Source organism: Pleurodeles waltl, chromosome 6 (assembly GCF_031143425.1).
Source record: "Pleurodeles waltl isolate 20211129_DDA chromosome 6, aPleWal1.hap1.20221129, whole genome shotgun sequence".
In the NCBI taxonomy this organism is placed as follows: Eukaryota; Metazoa; Chordata; class Amphibia; order Caudata; family Salamandridae; genus Pleurodeles; species Pleurodeles waltl.
In genome coordinates this window covers 599,214,555-599,232,613 of record NC_090445.1, presented here as the reverse complement: position 1 = coordinate 599,232,613, position 18,059 = coordinate 599,214,555, and the positions used below count along the sequence as shown (strand labels likewise).

At 40.5% G+C, this 18,059-nt stretch overlaps 1 protein-coding gene across 1 annotated transcript; it reads right to left on the bottom strand.

Annotated features, from left to right (window-relative positions):
• Positions 1-3,556: 3,556 nt before the first annotated feature.
• LOC138301997 (promotilin-like) lies at positions 3,557-15,455 on the bottom strand. Its single transcript, XM_069242425.1, has 4 exons — positions 15,238-15,455; positions 12,251-12,355; positions 7,658-7,766; positions 3,557-3,661 (listed from the first exon to the last, which is right to left on the bottom strand). The coding sequence occupies exons 1-4, from the start codon at positions 15,352-15,354 to the stop codon at positions 3,654-3,656; spliced, it is 339 nt and encodes a 112-aa protein (XP_069098526.1). The 5' UTR covers positions 15,355-15,455; the 3' UTR covers positions 3,557-3,653.
• Between the last annotated feature and the right edge of the window lie 2,604 nt (positions 15,456-18,059).

Genomic DNA, 18,059 nt, shown 5'->3' with positions numbered 1-18,059 from the left:
CTTTTCATACCTTTTATTCCAAACCTGTACATACTGCTTCTTCGGTGGTAATAAATATGCTTTGAGCAAGCATAATAGGAGTCTCCATGACTTGCCATAAAATCTAGATTTTCCTAGTGTTATGAAGGAAAGTCTTAATTTTATTAAAAACACAGAGGATTTTATTGATAATGTTTTTCCCACCCTACACTTACCAGTGCATCAACATCTACAGTCACATGATTTGCCTGCTACATCTTCTGTTTCAATGATTACAGTTGACTCCTCCGCTCCATGACTTTCCTGGCGCCACTTTATCTCTTCAGAAACTCTGCCTTCTGGACCCCAGTTATTGGACCTTACCCAAAAGATGTTTTCCCCGTTGTTGTCTGTCTTATCAATTTTTCTAATTTTACTGTTATTTTATTCCTCTACATGACCTCTCGCATAAGAGGACAGTTAGCGGTCAGGTAAGCGTTATAGGTTACTGTGTATTCTGATTTGTGGTTATGTTAAACCTTTTGGACCCCAGTTATTGGATGTTACCCAAGAGATGTTTACCCCGTTGTTCGCTGTCTTTTTAATTTTTCTAATTTTACCGCTATTTTAGTTCTCTTCATGACCTCTTGCATAAGATGACTGTTTGCAGTCAGGACAAGTGTTATAGGTTACCGTGTGTCCTAATTTGTGGTTATGCTCAACTACTGTTCTGTTTCCATTGGCCATTGACTTTTGGCCTACTAGGTCTTGTAGTTCTTTTTTCCTCTTGACTGCTGCTACTTCAAATTAAGCAAGTTGAGAAGGCATAATACTCGCCTCCATGTCTTTAATAAAATTAAGACTTTCCTTCGTAACACTAGGAAAATCTGGATTGTATTTTACTATTGATTTTGTCTTTTATATGATTTGAAACAAACATCCAACACTGTTTTTATTGAGACTTGCAGGTTAACATCTTGGGCTTTGGCATTCAAAGATGGCTACTTCTCGATCTGGTATGAACTTAAGAGGGATTTGCCTTAGTCCTCTTTGGATTTTTGGTTTCTGTTTTCACTATCTAGACTGTTTTAAAATAGGGCTGCTTTGGAACGCCAGTACACAAACTTGTGCGAGGTGAGGCAGTTATGCTGTAAATGTTGTCGGAGTATTCTCTGGTGAGTTATTTTGTTTTGGATTCCATGTATAGTTCTTATATTTAGTGGGAAAGCTAGCCTGGATTACCTGACAACAGTTACGGTGGGCCTGCATAATGACTTTTCGCACTTTTTTTTAGAACTTCTTTTGCATTTTATCTCAATTATCGATGATGGCAGAAAACGTACCTTAATTTTATGTGAATGGTAAATTTGATAGCCCTAATGTGGCACTGAAAGTACCTCCTTATCATAAAACATGTGCACGTACATCTCTGGTCATTTTCGATTCTTGAAAGAACTTATTCTATGCCGATAATATGATATATCACTGAATGACGTATTATGTCCAAACTGGTGAGTGTGCTTTAGTTTGAGGTTGGTCAAGGTTTATTTCACCATACGGACAGAAAGTATGCTTTTGGTTAATGGTCTTCACGGACACTCAATTTAATTTTGGTACATGCATAAGTCTCATACAATTATATGTTGGTAAGTGATCCAAGAATAATGGGAATCTCTTCGCTTTACAGCAAATAAGGAGACCAACTTGTTGACTATGATGATTGATTCACTGTACCTTGCAAAATACAATTCTGCTAGCATATACTGAGACAAATTGTGCACTCTTAGAATTTTGGGTTCCTCAGCAATTGTAAATTCCCCTGCTCCTTTCCATGCAGTTTTTCTTGATTGTTTGGACTGCAATGGATTGCAACACTGGCAATGGGTTATAATTTACTGACAGCGGAAAAAATACTTCATCAATAATTATTATATTTTGATTTTATGTATTTACTCTTGCCCTGACGAAGCTGTGAAAACTTGAAATATGACGACACAAGTACTGGCTAGAGTTTTAGAAACAGGGATTGACTTGAGTGTGAACAAAACTCATAAGAAGATGCAATACAACTGTGTTTGATTTCCTCTACGTTGCATTGCTTGGAGATATCTTGGGAATCTTGGACTTTGTCTAAATGCAAGGTGTTTGTGTAGATAACCCTCTCTCCTAAAGCACCTGCTGTAATGCTGGGACTTTATGAGATATGTTTTTGACTAGACGGTTTTTACTGTGCTTTGTGTGTGTCATCTATCACCCAGCCACCACATATCTCTGCATCATTGCTTACCATTGGTTGGCTTTCCTGCCAAACTGATCGACCGGCTACATATTCGCGTCCCATCTTGTCAATCTTGTGTTTGCCCCTCTTGTGGAGCAAAGCCTCTTTACCATTTGTTTTGCTTGGCTGGCTTCCTTGCTTTCACTGTATACTGTTCAAACCTCACTTTTTTTCTTTTTGGTTCAGCACTCTACAAAAGTGCATGTGTTTCCAACATGTCTCCCTTATGTGCTTCTCTCCCCCTGCCCTCTGTATTGCTCTCTCTCACCTGTGTGCTTCTCCACGCCTCCTTCATTTTGCATGCGCTCTTGTATTCTTTGCCCATTGCTTTTTTGTATATGGGCCTCTTCCCTGTCTGCTCTCCATTGCCCTTACACTCATTGATTTGTGTTCCCACTCCGACCTCTATGTTTCTTCCGTACCCAACCCTCCAGATGGCTTCCCCCACCTGCTCCCTCAATCCCTATCACCCGTTTCTTCTCCTACCCAGCCCACCCTTCGTGTTGCTTCTGTCCTGACCACCCTCTGAGCTACTTCCCTGGCCAACTTCCTCTCTGTTGCTTCTCTTCCCCAATGCATTGCTCCCTCCAACTATGTCCTCCATCTGCCATCCTCACCCGCTCTTCAAATAAATTATTTTTGAAAAAAGTGGCTGTGTCAATTTATTTAGCAATGCTGCACAGCTTCTGGGATATTGTACAGCATGGCTAAAAACATTGACAACGCCGAAACTTCTTAATGGTGGTTCCAATTGACTTTGTCAAGGCTTGTTTAATAGAGAAAGTAAATTTAGCATTATGGTAAGCTGTCAAACCCTTCTGCTTTTTCCCCATTTAAGCACAAGTCAAATTCAATATTTTAAGCCTCTTACACAGGTGCTTGTTCTTAATTGTGGAATGAATGAAGAGTTGCACGACAAACTAACTTGCAGAGCTGCCTTCCTAGATGTCCAAGACCATGTTTTCAGTGACTGCGCACTGGAATGCCCACGTACAGTTGATCAGACTTTGTAACTATTGTTTCAATTTAAGAGACTGTTAGAATTATTTATGTTCTCAAGCCCACCTAATGTTTAAGAATTTGATCGGAGTCAAAGTAGAGAGGAAGTACATGTAACTTTTAAAAACTCCAAAACAATGAATGAATACATAAATAATATCTCAAAATGTGCAGCGGTGGTTCACATAGACCTCATTTGACTCATCGTTTCCCTCGCACTAGAGTGAAGAGCACAACTGTAAATCAAGATTACCCTCCACTCCTTTCTGAATTACTTTATTAGATCACATAATATCAACACGTTGCATCAGAAAATTTATTTCCCGGTTTTCTGCAGTGTCCTCAAGTTTAGATATGCATCAGGATTAGGAAAGAAAGGGGGAAGCTGCTTGGACGTCTTCTTCTTGGTGTTTGAGCATCAGTCCACTGAAATGAAGAGAAAACTGAAATTAGATGCACATCAATGCGTGCTAACTTAACTCTTTTACCAGAGCCCTAGGTTGTTTTGCAGGGATCCAAGGAATATTTTATGGGAACTTTTAACCAGAAAGGATCTTGGTTCCCCAAAAGATTTGTTCATTTCGTGTCTGTTGAGAATCCTCATTTAACTGCTTCAGATTCTTCAATTTGCAGTGTTTGATTACAGCACTGTTGCTTGTTGAGGTTTTCCTTCTCATTCCCTCTCATTCTACACAGGTAAGGCCAAGTGTTTGTAATAGCAGACACGCCCTAACATACCATCCTCTGTATCCTCTACTGATCCTTACTGCACTCCAAGATGCAATGCTAAATGTTCTACGTTCAGTTTGACTGGAGGAATAAGCAGCCATGTCTGCCCCTGTACATTTATAGCTCCTATTGTGGGCAGGAAGATAGAACTTCTGACAGATATGGCTGGGTAAGTCTTATCCTGAACTCTATATTATGCATGAAAATAATAGTAATCAACGCCAAATCTAGCCCATGAACCCTAAGCTACCCAAACAAAGAATTCTATAATTTCAATCATTCACAAAAGTTATTTTTGACTTACAATTTTACAGTTTTGACAGTACCTTGAGATTTCAGTGAAATACTGCTTTAAATGAAGAAAAGTAGAAGTAAAATTCTTATTAACAAAAATAATATTAAATTGTATTGATACTGGTATTATTATTTCTTATATTGTTATTATTTTTATTAAGATTATAATGCTATCTCGCAAGAAGAGTTCCATTCTTCCGACTATTTGCTGCTTACCTCTGAATGCTTTTGGCAGTAGTTTCTTTAAACATATTAATGTAAGATTTTTATATGGCCCAACCAACTATCATAATATTATTTATATGATCTGGCAAGACGCCTTTGCTCTATAAGCCGCCATGCATTTGCTCTATAAGCCGCCATGCATTTTATCAGCTGTTTCACTTCCCCCTGCAGCCCCTAATGCTACCCAGCCCTCTGACTACCACTATTTCTTTCTGGATTGCTTACGCCACCCCCCCACACTCCACCTGTAGCACTAGACATCTGTCTATCACTATATACCTTTCTCCAATGCTAGGGCATTCCACCCCATGCAGCCTCTACATACCACAGATCCATGCACGACCCCTAAAATATCCCACCTTGCAGAATCTCTAACACTATACAGTCTTCCACTTGTCACCAGTGCCTTAAAAGCCTACCCACACCCAATATTGCAGGGTCCCTAACAATGCACACCCTTCACCGACATGTATTGACTTCTCAATTTAACACTTCTGAATCCTGCAGTACTCCTAAACTACAAGTGCCTCCACCTATCACCAGTCTGTTGTCAAATCGCTACCACTTCCACACTTGCATCACCTGTGAAATTACATTCCACTTACTACTGTTACCTTCTTGGGCTTGCAGCACTACCAGCCTGAATCTCCACTTACACCACTTAATGATGTCCCAACAATCCTTCATCAACCTCCAGGACCTACCCACTGTGTAACACCACAGCACTAAAAAGACCTCCACCTACAACCGCTTGCCTGACCACTACCAATTACTTATCACCACTTGTACATAAAGATATACCGTTCAATTCTGCAAACACGTTTTAAATGTTGACAAAAATAATGCAATAATGTGCAGAATTAACACGTAAGTTTTAAAGAAAATTAGTGCTTTTAAATGAAAAACTTGTAGAAAGCAACCATATTTACACATATTAGGCTTGAGTAGTTGAAGCAGCAATTACTGACAAGCTGACCTGGCTTAAGAATGTGAAATGTTATTTTTTCTGACCTTCCCATAGACATATTTTTTATAATGAATAATAGTTGCATAATTTTTTTTTGTCGAACTCAGTAAATATTTCTACGTACTCAAAGAACATCTTTAACTAATAAATAAGAAACTTGTCTTTTAGTGGGGTAATATAGAAGCTTAAACATGAAGATGCAGTTTTCTAAAGGCAAATGAGTGTTGTGAAAGCTTTTGAGAATAAACTATGAATTTGATCAAAATGTTTCAATCGACATTGGTGTCTGTGGACTGTTGTATTCCTGGTGAGAAGACAGAGTGATCTTGTTCCCATTTTGGGCATCGGAAAGCTGATTGGCTGACTGAAGAAAGAAGAAGCAACATGTTACAATAGCTTAGATTATTATGTTTATAATAGCGCGTGCTTCTAGAGTAGGTTACCTCATTCCACTTACCACTTGCCATATGACCACAGCCATTTCCTTAATCTATGCTGCTCATGCTGAGACACTAATGATTTTCTTGAACCTCTCTTTATGGGAGGTTCTGCTTTGATTTCTTATTGAATTTCAGCTGAGTTTTGATGCTAAGCTTTACGCTTTTTCATGTCTGTCTAAACAGAACTCCTTATGGGCAACTGAGACTGACACCATTTAACTATCATCATTCTTCTTAGAATAGGGATTCTTTCTTTTATGGAATGCGCTTTATGCAATATATTGATTGCTTACTTTTGATCACTGACCAAACACTAATGATTGAAATAATAAAAAGATTTTAATAATAAAAGTTTAACCTCACACCAGGTCTCATCATTGACTGTAAATGCAATTGACATTGTGATAACAATTTAACTTGATGTGCAGCTACGGTATAATCTCAACTAATGACAAAGATCCATTGGCCCAGAGTAATACAGCAGCAAATTCTCTCCAGATGAATGGTAAAATCCTACTTGTAAACCGATAACTTTATGGAGATCCCTGCTCTAGCAATTCCTACCATTCTATTGTCATTTCAAGTGTTTTGTCACACCCTAACTTAAAGTGTATGTGGATGGTACTGCAGAATTTACAGAACGCTTCCAACCACTAACTAGTCTTTGTTTTGTGACCACTGAAGGACCCTGATTTACAGATTCGTACATAAGACAAAATGTAAAAGCGTTTATTAGTAATTGAATTAACCAAGTAGTTAAAGGTGTATAAAAGCAGAAAGAGGGAAGAGTGAAATAAATCAAGAGTGATTCAGATAACGTCCTCTACTGCTTGTTTTCATGTGTTTTGTGCCGATTTTGAAAACTGACCACATAAAATCTAGATGTACCATAGAAAACATGTGGTGACGAAACCGCATTTAGCAAGAGAAAAGCGGTATCTCGAGGCACAAGATAAAAAGTGTGAATAGAACTAAACTGCTTATAGTAAAAAAACACAGAAGGTTTTAAGTGACGATAGATTGCGTGTGAAGTTATACACATGTCATTAGACCACACCCCTTCTCATTACAGAGATGCACATCACCTAATATGCTTAATTGGTAGTAGGCTTTCGAGCCTATACAGCTTGGAGTAAGACAACATGCATAAAGAGGATGATGTGGTCAAAATACTCATTTGCCTAATAATTCTGCACTCCCTGTATATCGTAGGAAAACAGATAGATGGGGAGCCTCCAGTAGCCCGCATCTCTCCCTCCCTCCACATGCCCATCTAGACATGTGAACGAGTTGCCAGAATTATGCAAGGGCAGAAGCATATTGTAGGATATGAGGCTTAAGGCACTGATGCTAGTGTGAGCCCTGTCCATCTATCTGCTCCATCTGGTCCGCAGAAGCAACTGTCTGAAATAGATAGTTAGTACCCTCCCCTCCCCCAAATACATTCGGTTTGTGGTTTGACTGAACACTGTGTCCCCAATGAACAAACCATAAACACCTTCATCAACAGTGTGCGACGTAAAACCCATCCTTTTTCTCCAATTTATTAGCAGTATGCCAGCAAGCACCTATCTTTCGTCTCCTGTTGTCAATACGATGCCGCCAAACGAAAAACACACCCCTCAGCACCTTGCCAGCAAATCTATGCCACCAAGAACACATGCCATGACTTTATGTCAAGCTGCAAATGACAAGGAAAGTAGCACTTCTCACTCCTGGTAATGAGTCTGTTGTTGGAACCCCCTGGTCACAAAGTCACATCCTTACCGTTCCGGGGTTCCGGCAGCATGCCCTGCAGCAGACCTTCCAGAGCCACCCGGTATTTCTCCATCTGCCTGGCACTGAGCCTCATCCCAAATTCCACTGGAGCCTTCAGCTGTGGGAGGTGCAGAAAAAGTAAACAGGGTTCAAGCGGCAGCCTTCAAATAAGAAGGGACTGCATGAAGGACATTGGTAAAGCTTGGGGTGCAGCACAGAAAAACAGAATTACAATATACACACATAATGGTGCAATCTACCGTTCCTCCGTACATACAGTAGGAAGGTGGCATGAAGGGCACCTTTTATCATTTGGTTGAATCATTATTACTTTGTTCCAATTGATTCATTTTCTTAATTTAGTGTTTTGTTCAGTAATTTCTATGAACAGGTGTCACCGCCAGGGTCTTTCTCTGACTCTATATGTAAGGTTGTAAAAGGAACACAACAGTACTAGAGAAAATGAATTAAAGTGAAAAGCATGGACGATTGCTCCTTGCAAACCCTGGCACTGCCGTTGAGTCCCCTCACTCACATCGGAGGTAGCAAAATAGGTGGGACGGTGACATAACCCTTCAATTCCGTAAATTAAATGAATTCCGCAGTGTGAAATGCACTATTCTGATTAAATAAAATAATGAAATAAAAACTGAAAATTTTAAACAAGGTGTTACCAGTGTTGCTTATTGTGAAAACATGAATAATGACACCTTTGAATGAAATCTTTGCCTCTGTGCTTCGCAGAAGTGATAATGCCTTCTAAATGCACATACATCTAAGGCCCTGATTACAAATTCTGTCGAGGTAAAATGAAATTTATTGCGATTGATAAAATATAACTCCCTTGGGTTGGGACATTTTGGGGTGAAATAAATTGCATCTATTTGATGATTTCGGGTAGTAAAATAAGGATTTTGATTCTTACTGCACAAAAACTTGCACTTTATGGTCAATACTGTACTAATCCCTCCCCTGCTAAATGCCAGCAGATTTGACCTGCTGACATTTGAAGAGATTATTGCACCCAGTAATTAGCACAATTCAGAATTCTGATCCTTGTGCAAACGTGTCTTCACAGGGGTACCTGATCCACTTATAATCCACTTATAATCAGAGCCAAAATGTATTAACAATAAGAAATTATTCAAACCAGTGCCATTTTCATATTCAGGATATGGTTCATAACAATTACTATAGGTGGAGCTGATTACTATTGCTTTTTAAATCCCTATATTTCTGATGCTCTTTCAAACTCTCATTTCCCGTATCTCTAGGATTTATCAATACATTTAATGTTGAAGTATGAAATAAGGGAACCACTGTAATTAATTTAGGTTCCCAGTGCTGCTGTGTACTTTGTAGATCTATATCCTCAGCTCAAACAGACTCCTAATTATTTATGTAATACAAAGAGAAATAAATGATGTACCCCTGGTAAATCATGTGACCACCCAAATCAATCAAAAAGAGATGGTATCTCAAACAGACATTTTTCTGGGTTGTGTTATTATGTTATCATGCAGTTATTGTGGGACTTCACCATTGCAATGTCATCATGGTTTAGGCCATGTGACATAACTCCCTGCAAATGTTCTCAGTCAAAGGTAATTTGATGTAACTTCCTGTGGTGCCATGGAGGTCAAAGGATGTATGATTTTACTTCTCCTACCCCTGACATTTTAATGAATGTACACCCATGTTGAAATGTAAAATCAAGGGGTTCCACTCTCCACAAGGGTGTGTGAAGACTTACCATCTGACAGTAAGAAGACTTTAAATTCCTAACATGGGAATCTGACTGCACAAATAACATTTCTCATCTTCTTATGAATTTCTGCTCTGATTTTAGGTATCTTTAGAAAATACACACAGGGCCCAAACGTATGGCTTTGAAGAACAGTTGTGTGATCTCAAATCAGCTTCCAGTGGTGGACACTCAAATGATAAAGTATTCTGGTCCTAGGTATTGATTGTTCTCATAGGATCCTTAAGTGCTTCATCATGCCGGTCATGAACAAGACAACCAAATCTTGGCCAACATGCACGAGTCCTCCTCAAGTTCAACATCAACAGATAACACAGGAAATAATAAGGGTTGAAAATACGAACGTGTACAGGGTCTCCAGCCAGAATCATTAACCTTCCACTTCACCCTCACTCTGCTACACACAAAGCATAGTGCCTGTTCTAAATGTCTGAGGACATTTGACAGACAGTATATTGAACTCATGGAATGCAGCTAGTCTTCTGATTTGGTGAGCAAGTGACAACTTGCTTTCCACAGCGAGATACCAAAGTAATCACAGGTGTATTTGCCATAAAGTATGGCTATATATTTGGATACTGGACAGAAACCTTGTTTGCCAGGGAGTGTCAAAAGCATAGAATGGCCCCATGCTTCCTATCAAGACACTGTATCCCAGCCATGCTCTGACAAGTCTCTGCATTAACAGTGCAGGTTTGGGATTTCTCCAGTTGCACAGCTAGTTTTACCTCTTACCTGGTGAAGTACTAGTCCCTACTTGAGATCTTCAGGATCTTGTGTGCACCATTTGCCCTGCCAACTCTCCTCATACTGCACACATTTGCTTGTGAGTTTAATGGGGTCACATTTTTTCCAGTCACAAACATTGGAAATTGAGTATATTGTTGAGTGTGCTAAGCTAATATTGTGAAATGTATAATATACCAGAGCCCTGATTTTTAAGAAACCCATGTAAATGCCAGTAAGTCGCCCTCTCAGGGATCTCAGTGCAACATCTGTGGAAAAGAGGCAACATCTGTGGCAAACTGCCATGATGGTCCACACTTTTAACACAGATGCTACTCTTGCACATTTAGAGACACTTTTGGCTATGGAATGAAATGCTTAATACTTTGGTGCTGCGCTGTTCTACTGCTGCTGATGATGTGTTGAAGGGAGAAAGAAGTGAGACATGGACCACCGTCATGTTGGTGCAATAGTGAGATCTGAGACCGAGCTTATTATTGTTATTACTGAAGATCGACAACATTTTCTCTTTATAGGAGAAACCCAGGCTCTCAATGCCTTGTCTTGACGCCAGCAGGTTCTTCTAGGAGATGATACATGCTCCACCTGAAGGCTGAGTGGCTACTCTCTGGGTGACTCAATTGCCCATTGACTAATGTATGCACCAAGCAAATATTTCTAGCTATAACATGTGCAGTGACATCTGCATGGAACTAGTCTGATTCTTTTATTTCCTTTACCCATCATCTCTTCTCACAAATTAGATGCGAGTAAAATTCCACTTTTGAGGTTGTTCTGGAGTTCATATGTTTATACAGTATGTGCAAGAGGCTGACATGAGGCATTTTTCAAAAGAGAATCCACCAACACTGGTGTGTAGCAAGAAGATCTTTGATGGGGTGTGTTTATACACAGGTGTGTGTGGTACGGTATTAAGCATGGACACTTCTTTCCAATGAGCCCATCTCCCTGTACCCCAGGAAGTTGTCCCTGCAGCAACCTTAAAAACGACTTCACTTCCTTTTGACCTCAGAATAGTTATTCTGTCCAGATGAGGATTGCACAACCATTATTGAGGCTCAACTACATCTATCAGTTTCAGTAGGTGTTTTATTGCAGATGGTATAATTTTCCCATGCTTCTATATAGTTCAACATCCTAAAAGAAATATAAACCATTTTTAGCTGACTAAGAAGAATTTCCAAAAGCCGTAGCACTCCCATGGTGTACAGCCTCCTAGGCATTTGGTGGTGCAGAACAGATTTCCAGCAGTGTTCACAAATATTTTATTGATATGTGAGTAGCTACTTGAGTCTGCTCATTGAAGATCCCAAATGCACCTGTGCTGCTGAAGAAGGATGTCACCCCCAAACACATTAAATGGTTGCACGGTTCAAATTCATATTCAAGTATTGTTTAACACATGTGATAAATTGAACCAATAAGAAGACAGAGGCTGGGGTAGCTTGAGATCTTGGTGAAATCAGAACTGCTCCCTAAAGTGAGACACTGAGGGCCTTTAGGAACTGGCACATTGGCTCTGATGTGGCAGTTTCCTGGCGTAGCCCTGTGCCCCCTAAGGACACCTTGGTAGCACTGTATTTATAATACAGTGCACCGTGGCACTCGTTAGCACAACTGTGTCAAAATGTTTGATGCTGTTGTCGCACTTTGCTGGACTAGCGTCAAATTTTTTGAAGCTAGACCAGCAGAGCTCGGGTGGCCCACTGAAAAGAGCCTAGTGTCAGTTCAAAAAATGACACTAGAATGGCACAATTAAATCTCTTTGATTTCACTGCACCATTTTTTTCGGCCTCCCAGCGGGGTGATGCCTCCCTTGCATATATTATACCTGGTGCAGGTGTAATGTGGCACAAGGGTTTACAAACTGGTGTAATGGTGACATTGGGCCAGTTTCTAAATACAGCGCGGGGTAGGGGACTCTTTTGGGCTGTTAAAAAAATGACTCTACAGTACAGCAAGGGGCTTGTAAATGAGCCCCTAAGTGTTATAAACTGACACATGCAGCAATTCATATCATGGTACATGGGGAAGCCTTGGGTTTGGCATGTTTAGAGTGAGTTGGAAGGTGGCCGGTAGATCTCATTTACCTTGATAATTTCATCTTCCTCCAAATTGTCATAGCTGCTGATATCTGCAAGTTCCCCATCTTCAGATCGCAGTGACTTCTTCATAGCCCTGTTTTTTTCCTTCGCCTGTAAAGATTCATTGTGCAGAGACAGACACAGCTTTGTCAGGACCATCATATGTAAACAAAGAGAATATGCTTAATATGATCATAATACTCAGATGAATATAGTGCCCCTTACTTACACGTTAGACATTCACTTGATCAAAAAAGTTCCCTTTGCTGGTCACATGGGTCCTGATACAACTGGTATCAGAATCCAACAGACATGACTGCAATACTCCCATACTGGACAAACTCAGTTGTCTTCCAGTCAAAACCAGAAACTTCTTCAAGCTAGAATCCACAAAGCCATTCAGCATGGAACCCAAATTTACCTGTACCACAAAACCAGGCGAATCATGTCTACTCATAAGCACCAACTCTTTAGGTCTGGAAACCCCTTTATTCAGAAAACCCTGCACAATATGCCAAACCTTCCCAGGAAGTGCCCCTAAGATATGGAACTCCACCCCACTTGCCACAGGAACAAACTACTCCCACCGCAAACGATTTTCAAGAAAGAAGTCTGCCTTCACCTCGCCAAGCAGTTTATGCTACCTTGATTGAAGAAATCTTTACCTCTTTTCAAGACTATAACCATACTCCGAAAAATCGTCAGGAACACTCAATAGCCCAAACTTTGGTAAATGCCCACTGACAACCAACCAACACCTCAATTGCATTCCCTTGCATGCAACACCTTACTATTGTAAAGCGCTTTAGTGCCCATCCGGGTCTGATTTGTGCTATATGAAACTGAAAATAACCACATATATAATAATAAGTAAACATGACCTACGACCATCCCACAGAAAGATAAATTTCCTTTTTGGGGACAAGAGATGTAACTGTCCATACGGGAAAAGAGAGTGGTCCTTACAGGGCACATACACAACTGATAAGGACCAAACCTTGAGGTATGTAGCTAGCATTCCTTACTGGGAAGAGAATGGATGAACATTACAATCAGGAGAAGACGGCCTTCCTTGTTCAGCCTGAGAAGTGAAAGTGGGCATCACATCTGAAGAAAAAGAGCCTTTCTTGCTAAGCGCATAGGGCTAGTTCACAAAGCTATTTGCACGGCTAGTTCAGTTTGTTATGCAAAAGGCTTGATTTACCTGATTAAATGCACATTTAGTGTTCTCAAAATGTGGATTTGCGCATAAAAAGAGATATAGAGACCCTACTTCATAGGTGAGTAAATGTTCTCAAGAGATGTGGAGAGGACTTTCCAAGGTAGGAAAGCCTTGGAAAGTGAGTACATAAGCAAACAAGATAGCTTGTTGCATGCTTTTCCATAACCCATTCTCACCTTGCATATGGTCACTCCTGTCATGGGCAGGAGTAAATTAAAGTAGCGGATGGGAAGAGAACACCCTCAGAATAGGTGAGGATACAGGAAAGGTCTTTCTCCATGGAGAAAAGCTGCTTCTGTGGAAAATTCAGAACTATGATTTAAAAGGCAATGGCACTGCTGCTCTGCTGTTATGTGTGCTAAATGTTCAAAATATATATTTTACGTGCAAAAATGTTTCGGAATGATTGTACATGGAATTCGCAAAAGAATTGACTGTCACTGGCCTATTCCTGAACTCTTTTGTGAATTACAGACTAATCAGAAATATAGGTCATTAGTTTACAAGCAGGCGGAAAGACAGCATTGCTTGCTAGGTGCAGGAACTAAGATCTTCACAGGCATTTGTTAGCTCTTGTACTGAGTGTGGGGTTGAGAGCATCACACCCAGAGGAGTAGAGAACTCCCTGCTAATCGAGGTATACAAACAGTTGTCGGCCCCAGTGGGTTAATTCTTCTACTGGAGATAGAAGACATGAAGATCCTTTGGAGAACACATTTTATGCTTATTTTTGGCTGTTGTACACTACGGTGCAAACAGACACCACCTTGAGAAGATGCAGCCCCCTCACAGATGGATGAACAGAAATTTAGAGCCCATGCAGTCTGTCAGCGCCTTGTCTTTAGGGACACCTTAGCTCGAACTTACAAGCCTGATATCACTCATCTTATCCTGCCCCAGTCGTTGTTGAGTTCTGCTACTGACTGCCCTACTACTGGTCCTAATGAAAAGTGGCTGCCATGAATTTACCACCCTGTCTTTGAAGAGAAAAACCCGGATTATTCGCTTTGTCCGATTACCTTCTATGCGAGGTTCACACCGCGGGGGTTGCATGCTGCCCACTTCCACTCCATTTATATTCTGGGGAGGGGGGCTTTAATGGCCCTTCACGGCACCTCCAGATCGCACAGAGTGAAATGTGCGCCCTCTTCGTCATAAGAGGCCAAGTTCACCCCGACACTCTCTCCATTACCTTACCGTGAGTATATGTCAGCTGTTTCGAATAGGATCGTCTCCAGGCCTCATGTGGTACCAGCCGGATCATGGCTCAGAGAGTGGAACTATGATCTGCAGATCACGAGTAGGAATCTAGATAGGCTGATTCGCTCATCCATCCTTCTGAGGCCACTAAACTGACTGCCATAACATTGAGTAATTATAACATCTGTTAACTTATGGCGCCCATAGCTCTAAATAAGTAATTGTTTTATAATAAAATGTAAACCCATTATCGGAACTCTAGCAGAGGCCTCACAGGTACCCTTGCAGAGGCAACTCACCTCCCCTCCTCATTATATTTTCCCCAACCACTCAAACACTCCCTCTATCTCTCTTTATAATGCCGCCCATAGGAGAGTAACTCGTCAACAAGTGGTGTACAATATACATGATAACTAACAACGCGATACTTGCTACATAAACTCCCGGCCCCCGCTGTTAACACACTCTCTGTGCACAGACCCTAAACCCATTGTTTGCAGACCTGTCCTAGGCGGGTAGCAGGCCGCCCGCTTTTTCTGGTCAGCGCTGGGCCTGGAAGCGCTGTGCTAACCTGCATTCTCCTAGCATCGCTGGGGCTGAAGATTGGGAGGAAGCCCTGGGCCTGCTCGGCCAGCATGACGACCACGTAGGCTGCTAACAGGGCAGCCATCACTTTCTGGGAGACCATGACGACTCTGGAGTGCCGGACAGTAGGACGCTGAGTGTCTGCCCTTCTCTCTTCCCTTCTCCTCTCTCGCTCTGTCTCTATGCCCGTTCTCTGCCAGTGGGTCTCCTCAGCCTTGCTGTGTTCGCCTTCTCTCTCTAGCCCTTTTATACCCGAGGTTCGGTGGGTGATTTATTGCCCCTGTCCTTTGCTAGCTAAGGCCCTCTTCTGCTCCCTCCCTCATAGGTGGCCTGGATACCTGGGGCTCGAGGTAGCTGGGACAGCAGCCCTCGCTTTATTGCATCTAGAGCTCAATCACCACAGAATGTTAAGGGTTATTGGATTCTTCAAAATGGAAATCGTTCATTTAGCAGCATTCAGTGCAGGTGCACGTGCACGCGCTGTTCTTCTCAGTGTGTGCTTGCTATATGCACACACGTAGGCCAGAGGTCGGTCTGTTATGTGCAATGCGAATGCACATGGATTGTACTGTAATATTTATGTAGCGCTTACTGCCCCATGTAATGCGCTGAAGTGCTTGCCTGCATGGGTAGCATGATACATACACCGTGTAGGGTGTTTGGTTGAATGTTTATGGTCTTGGTTTACTCCCACGTAGAACATATTTACATGACGTGTGTGTGAGGACCACCGAGGAGCAGTTATTGGAAACAGTGTTTAGCAGTATTATGGATGAAGTGGTGTGAGAGAGAGGTGCAGTTTTGCAATGTATGTACCTGTGTAATACCCGTGTACATAATTCGTGTCAATATATGTATGTACATGTGCGATCTGCGAATGCTTGCTGTGTGGGAGCAAAAACCCCAGCCCGAAATGTATGCATTTCAAATTTCTTTACTTTCTGCAGTTCTCCTGCACGTCAAGGCAACTCCTCAACATCATTCAGCAAAGTAAACAATCTAAAATGACTCAACAATTGAGATTTTTAGATCAATGGAAAGTTAAAAATAAGTGGTTCATAGTCAATGCTTTGAAAGCTCTCAGATACTGAGTGACGCAGATTATGAAATATCAAAAAATATATTAAGCCTCAAATGAGCAGCAAAGTCAGGCAGCATTGCTAGTAGCATCAATGAAAGCTCAACAGTCTCTGGTTCACTCCCAAAATCAGGGGCTCTCATACATAAATCCTGTAAAGAAAATTAGAGAAACCAGAAAATCATCATGGTGTGAGCAAAGGTATTTTCCTCAGCAAATCAGAACATGACTAAAATACAAGTCATTACCTTAACAGTGAAGCACTATCCCAATTCTGCATGTTATTATTGAATACCCTCTATGCTAATCTCAACTCGAGACGGGCTAACAAATATGAAACATTTGACATGACTTTCAATTGCTGATTGAACCCTTGAGACCACAGCAGAAGGGCTTTGAAAATGTTAAATGTCCTGAAAGCAATGCAATTATAAAGGTAGAAATAAACCATTCCATGTCAGCTTGACTGTGGTCTGCAAAGCCTTTGTGGAGAGGATACGTGCAAGGGTGAACCAGAAGTGAGTGACAGAGGTGGCATCCATCTTGTTTAAGATGCTGTTTCACATTGAAATGTGGCAGAACTAAAACACACTAGTAAATCCATTTCTACATTTCGTAGCAAATTTGTTTCAATTGCGAACATATTCATTCAACCAATATATGCAAATTCATAAGTAACAAAACCCAGTAAGTATCATGGTTAATAAACAAAATAGAAAACTCCAAAAACAATCTAACATCTGCAGGCTACAGGCATGGCTCGCAAGTCATGATTTCAAATGTCAACAGGACAAACTAAGCTCCAAGTAAAAATCAGTTCTATATTTAGGTATTTATGCTTAGATATACACAAATATATTACATGTGCAATATTCATGTCTACTTATCAACTTGTAAATTCAAAACCTCTAGGGGCTCTTAAGCACTTATTGTTAATCCTTTATATTTCATGTATTTTGTTGAGATTACTCCAATAGTTAAAGTTGTTCTATGTGTGTAGGAGCCCCACTGGTCCTTGGATTCCTTTATTTAATTACTCAAGCACTATCCTAGTACTGGTAAGTGTCTCCCTCTGGATGCACTACTGAAAGTGTACCATTCAGGCGTATTCCATTTCCCACTTGTTCCACACTGTACATTTGATTCCTTCTATAATGTAATGGTGGTTATTCCTGATGTTCATTATTAGTATAATCAAAAAATCTTTATGTGTTCATTGTTTCAAAATGAAGGCTATTGACTTTTAGCATCTTACACAATTCTCCCACTGTATTCTAAAGGGGAAACATCCTGAACAACGAGGTCTAAACGACTACTTGCCTGAACCACTACTGCTAAACAACTAAAAAGTCTCTACAACTATTTACTGAACAACTACTGTCTAAACAACAATTGTGCTTGAATAACAATTACCTGAACAACTAATTTTAAGGTAAGTTTTTCTTTTTCTTTTTTTATGGTTTATTAGTTGCTTAGAATTTTTATATATATATATACATGTATATATATATATAAATTTAAATATATATACTTTGTTTAGCATATCGCCAACTATCCAACAGGGAGCACAATGAGAAATTACGTGCTAATCCCACTATTGAATATCAGGCCATCTATTGGGATTTGTTGGATACATGGCGTACCAATTGCCTCATTGATCAAGACAAGTATCTTTATTTAAAAGTTAAGTTTCCGAAAATCCCCTGCATTTAGTTTTTACCTAAAATTCA

Excerpts from the sequence above, each read along its gene's own strand:
- LOC138301997 (XM_069242425.1), bottom strand. The coding sequence starts at position 15,354 with ATGGTCTCCCAGAAAGTGATGGCTGCCCTGTTAGCAGCCTACGTGGTC. Across the intron at positions 12,356-15,237 it reads GCGATGCTAGGAGAATGCAG|GCGAAGGAAAAAAACAGGGC; the intron begins GTTAGCACAGCG and ends GAATCTTTACAG. Across the intron at positions 7,767-12,250 it reads AGGAAGATGAAATTATCAAG|CTGAAGGCTCCAGTGGAATT; the intron begins GTAAATGAGATC and ends CACCTCCCACAG.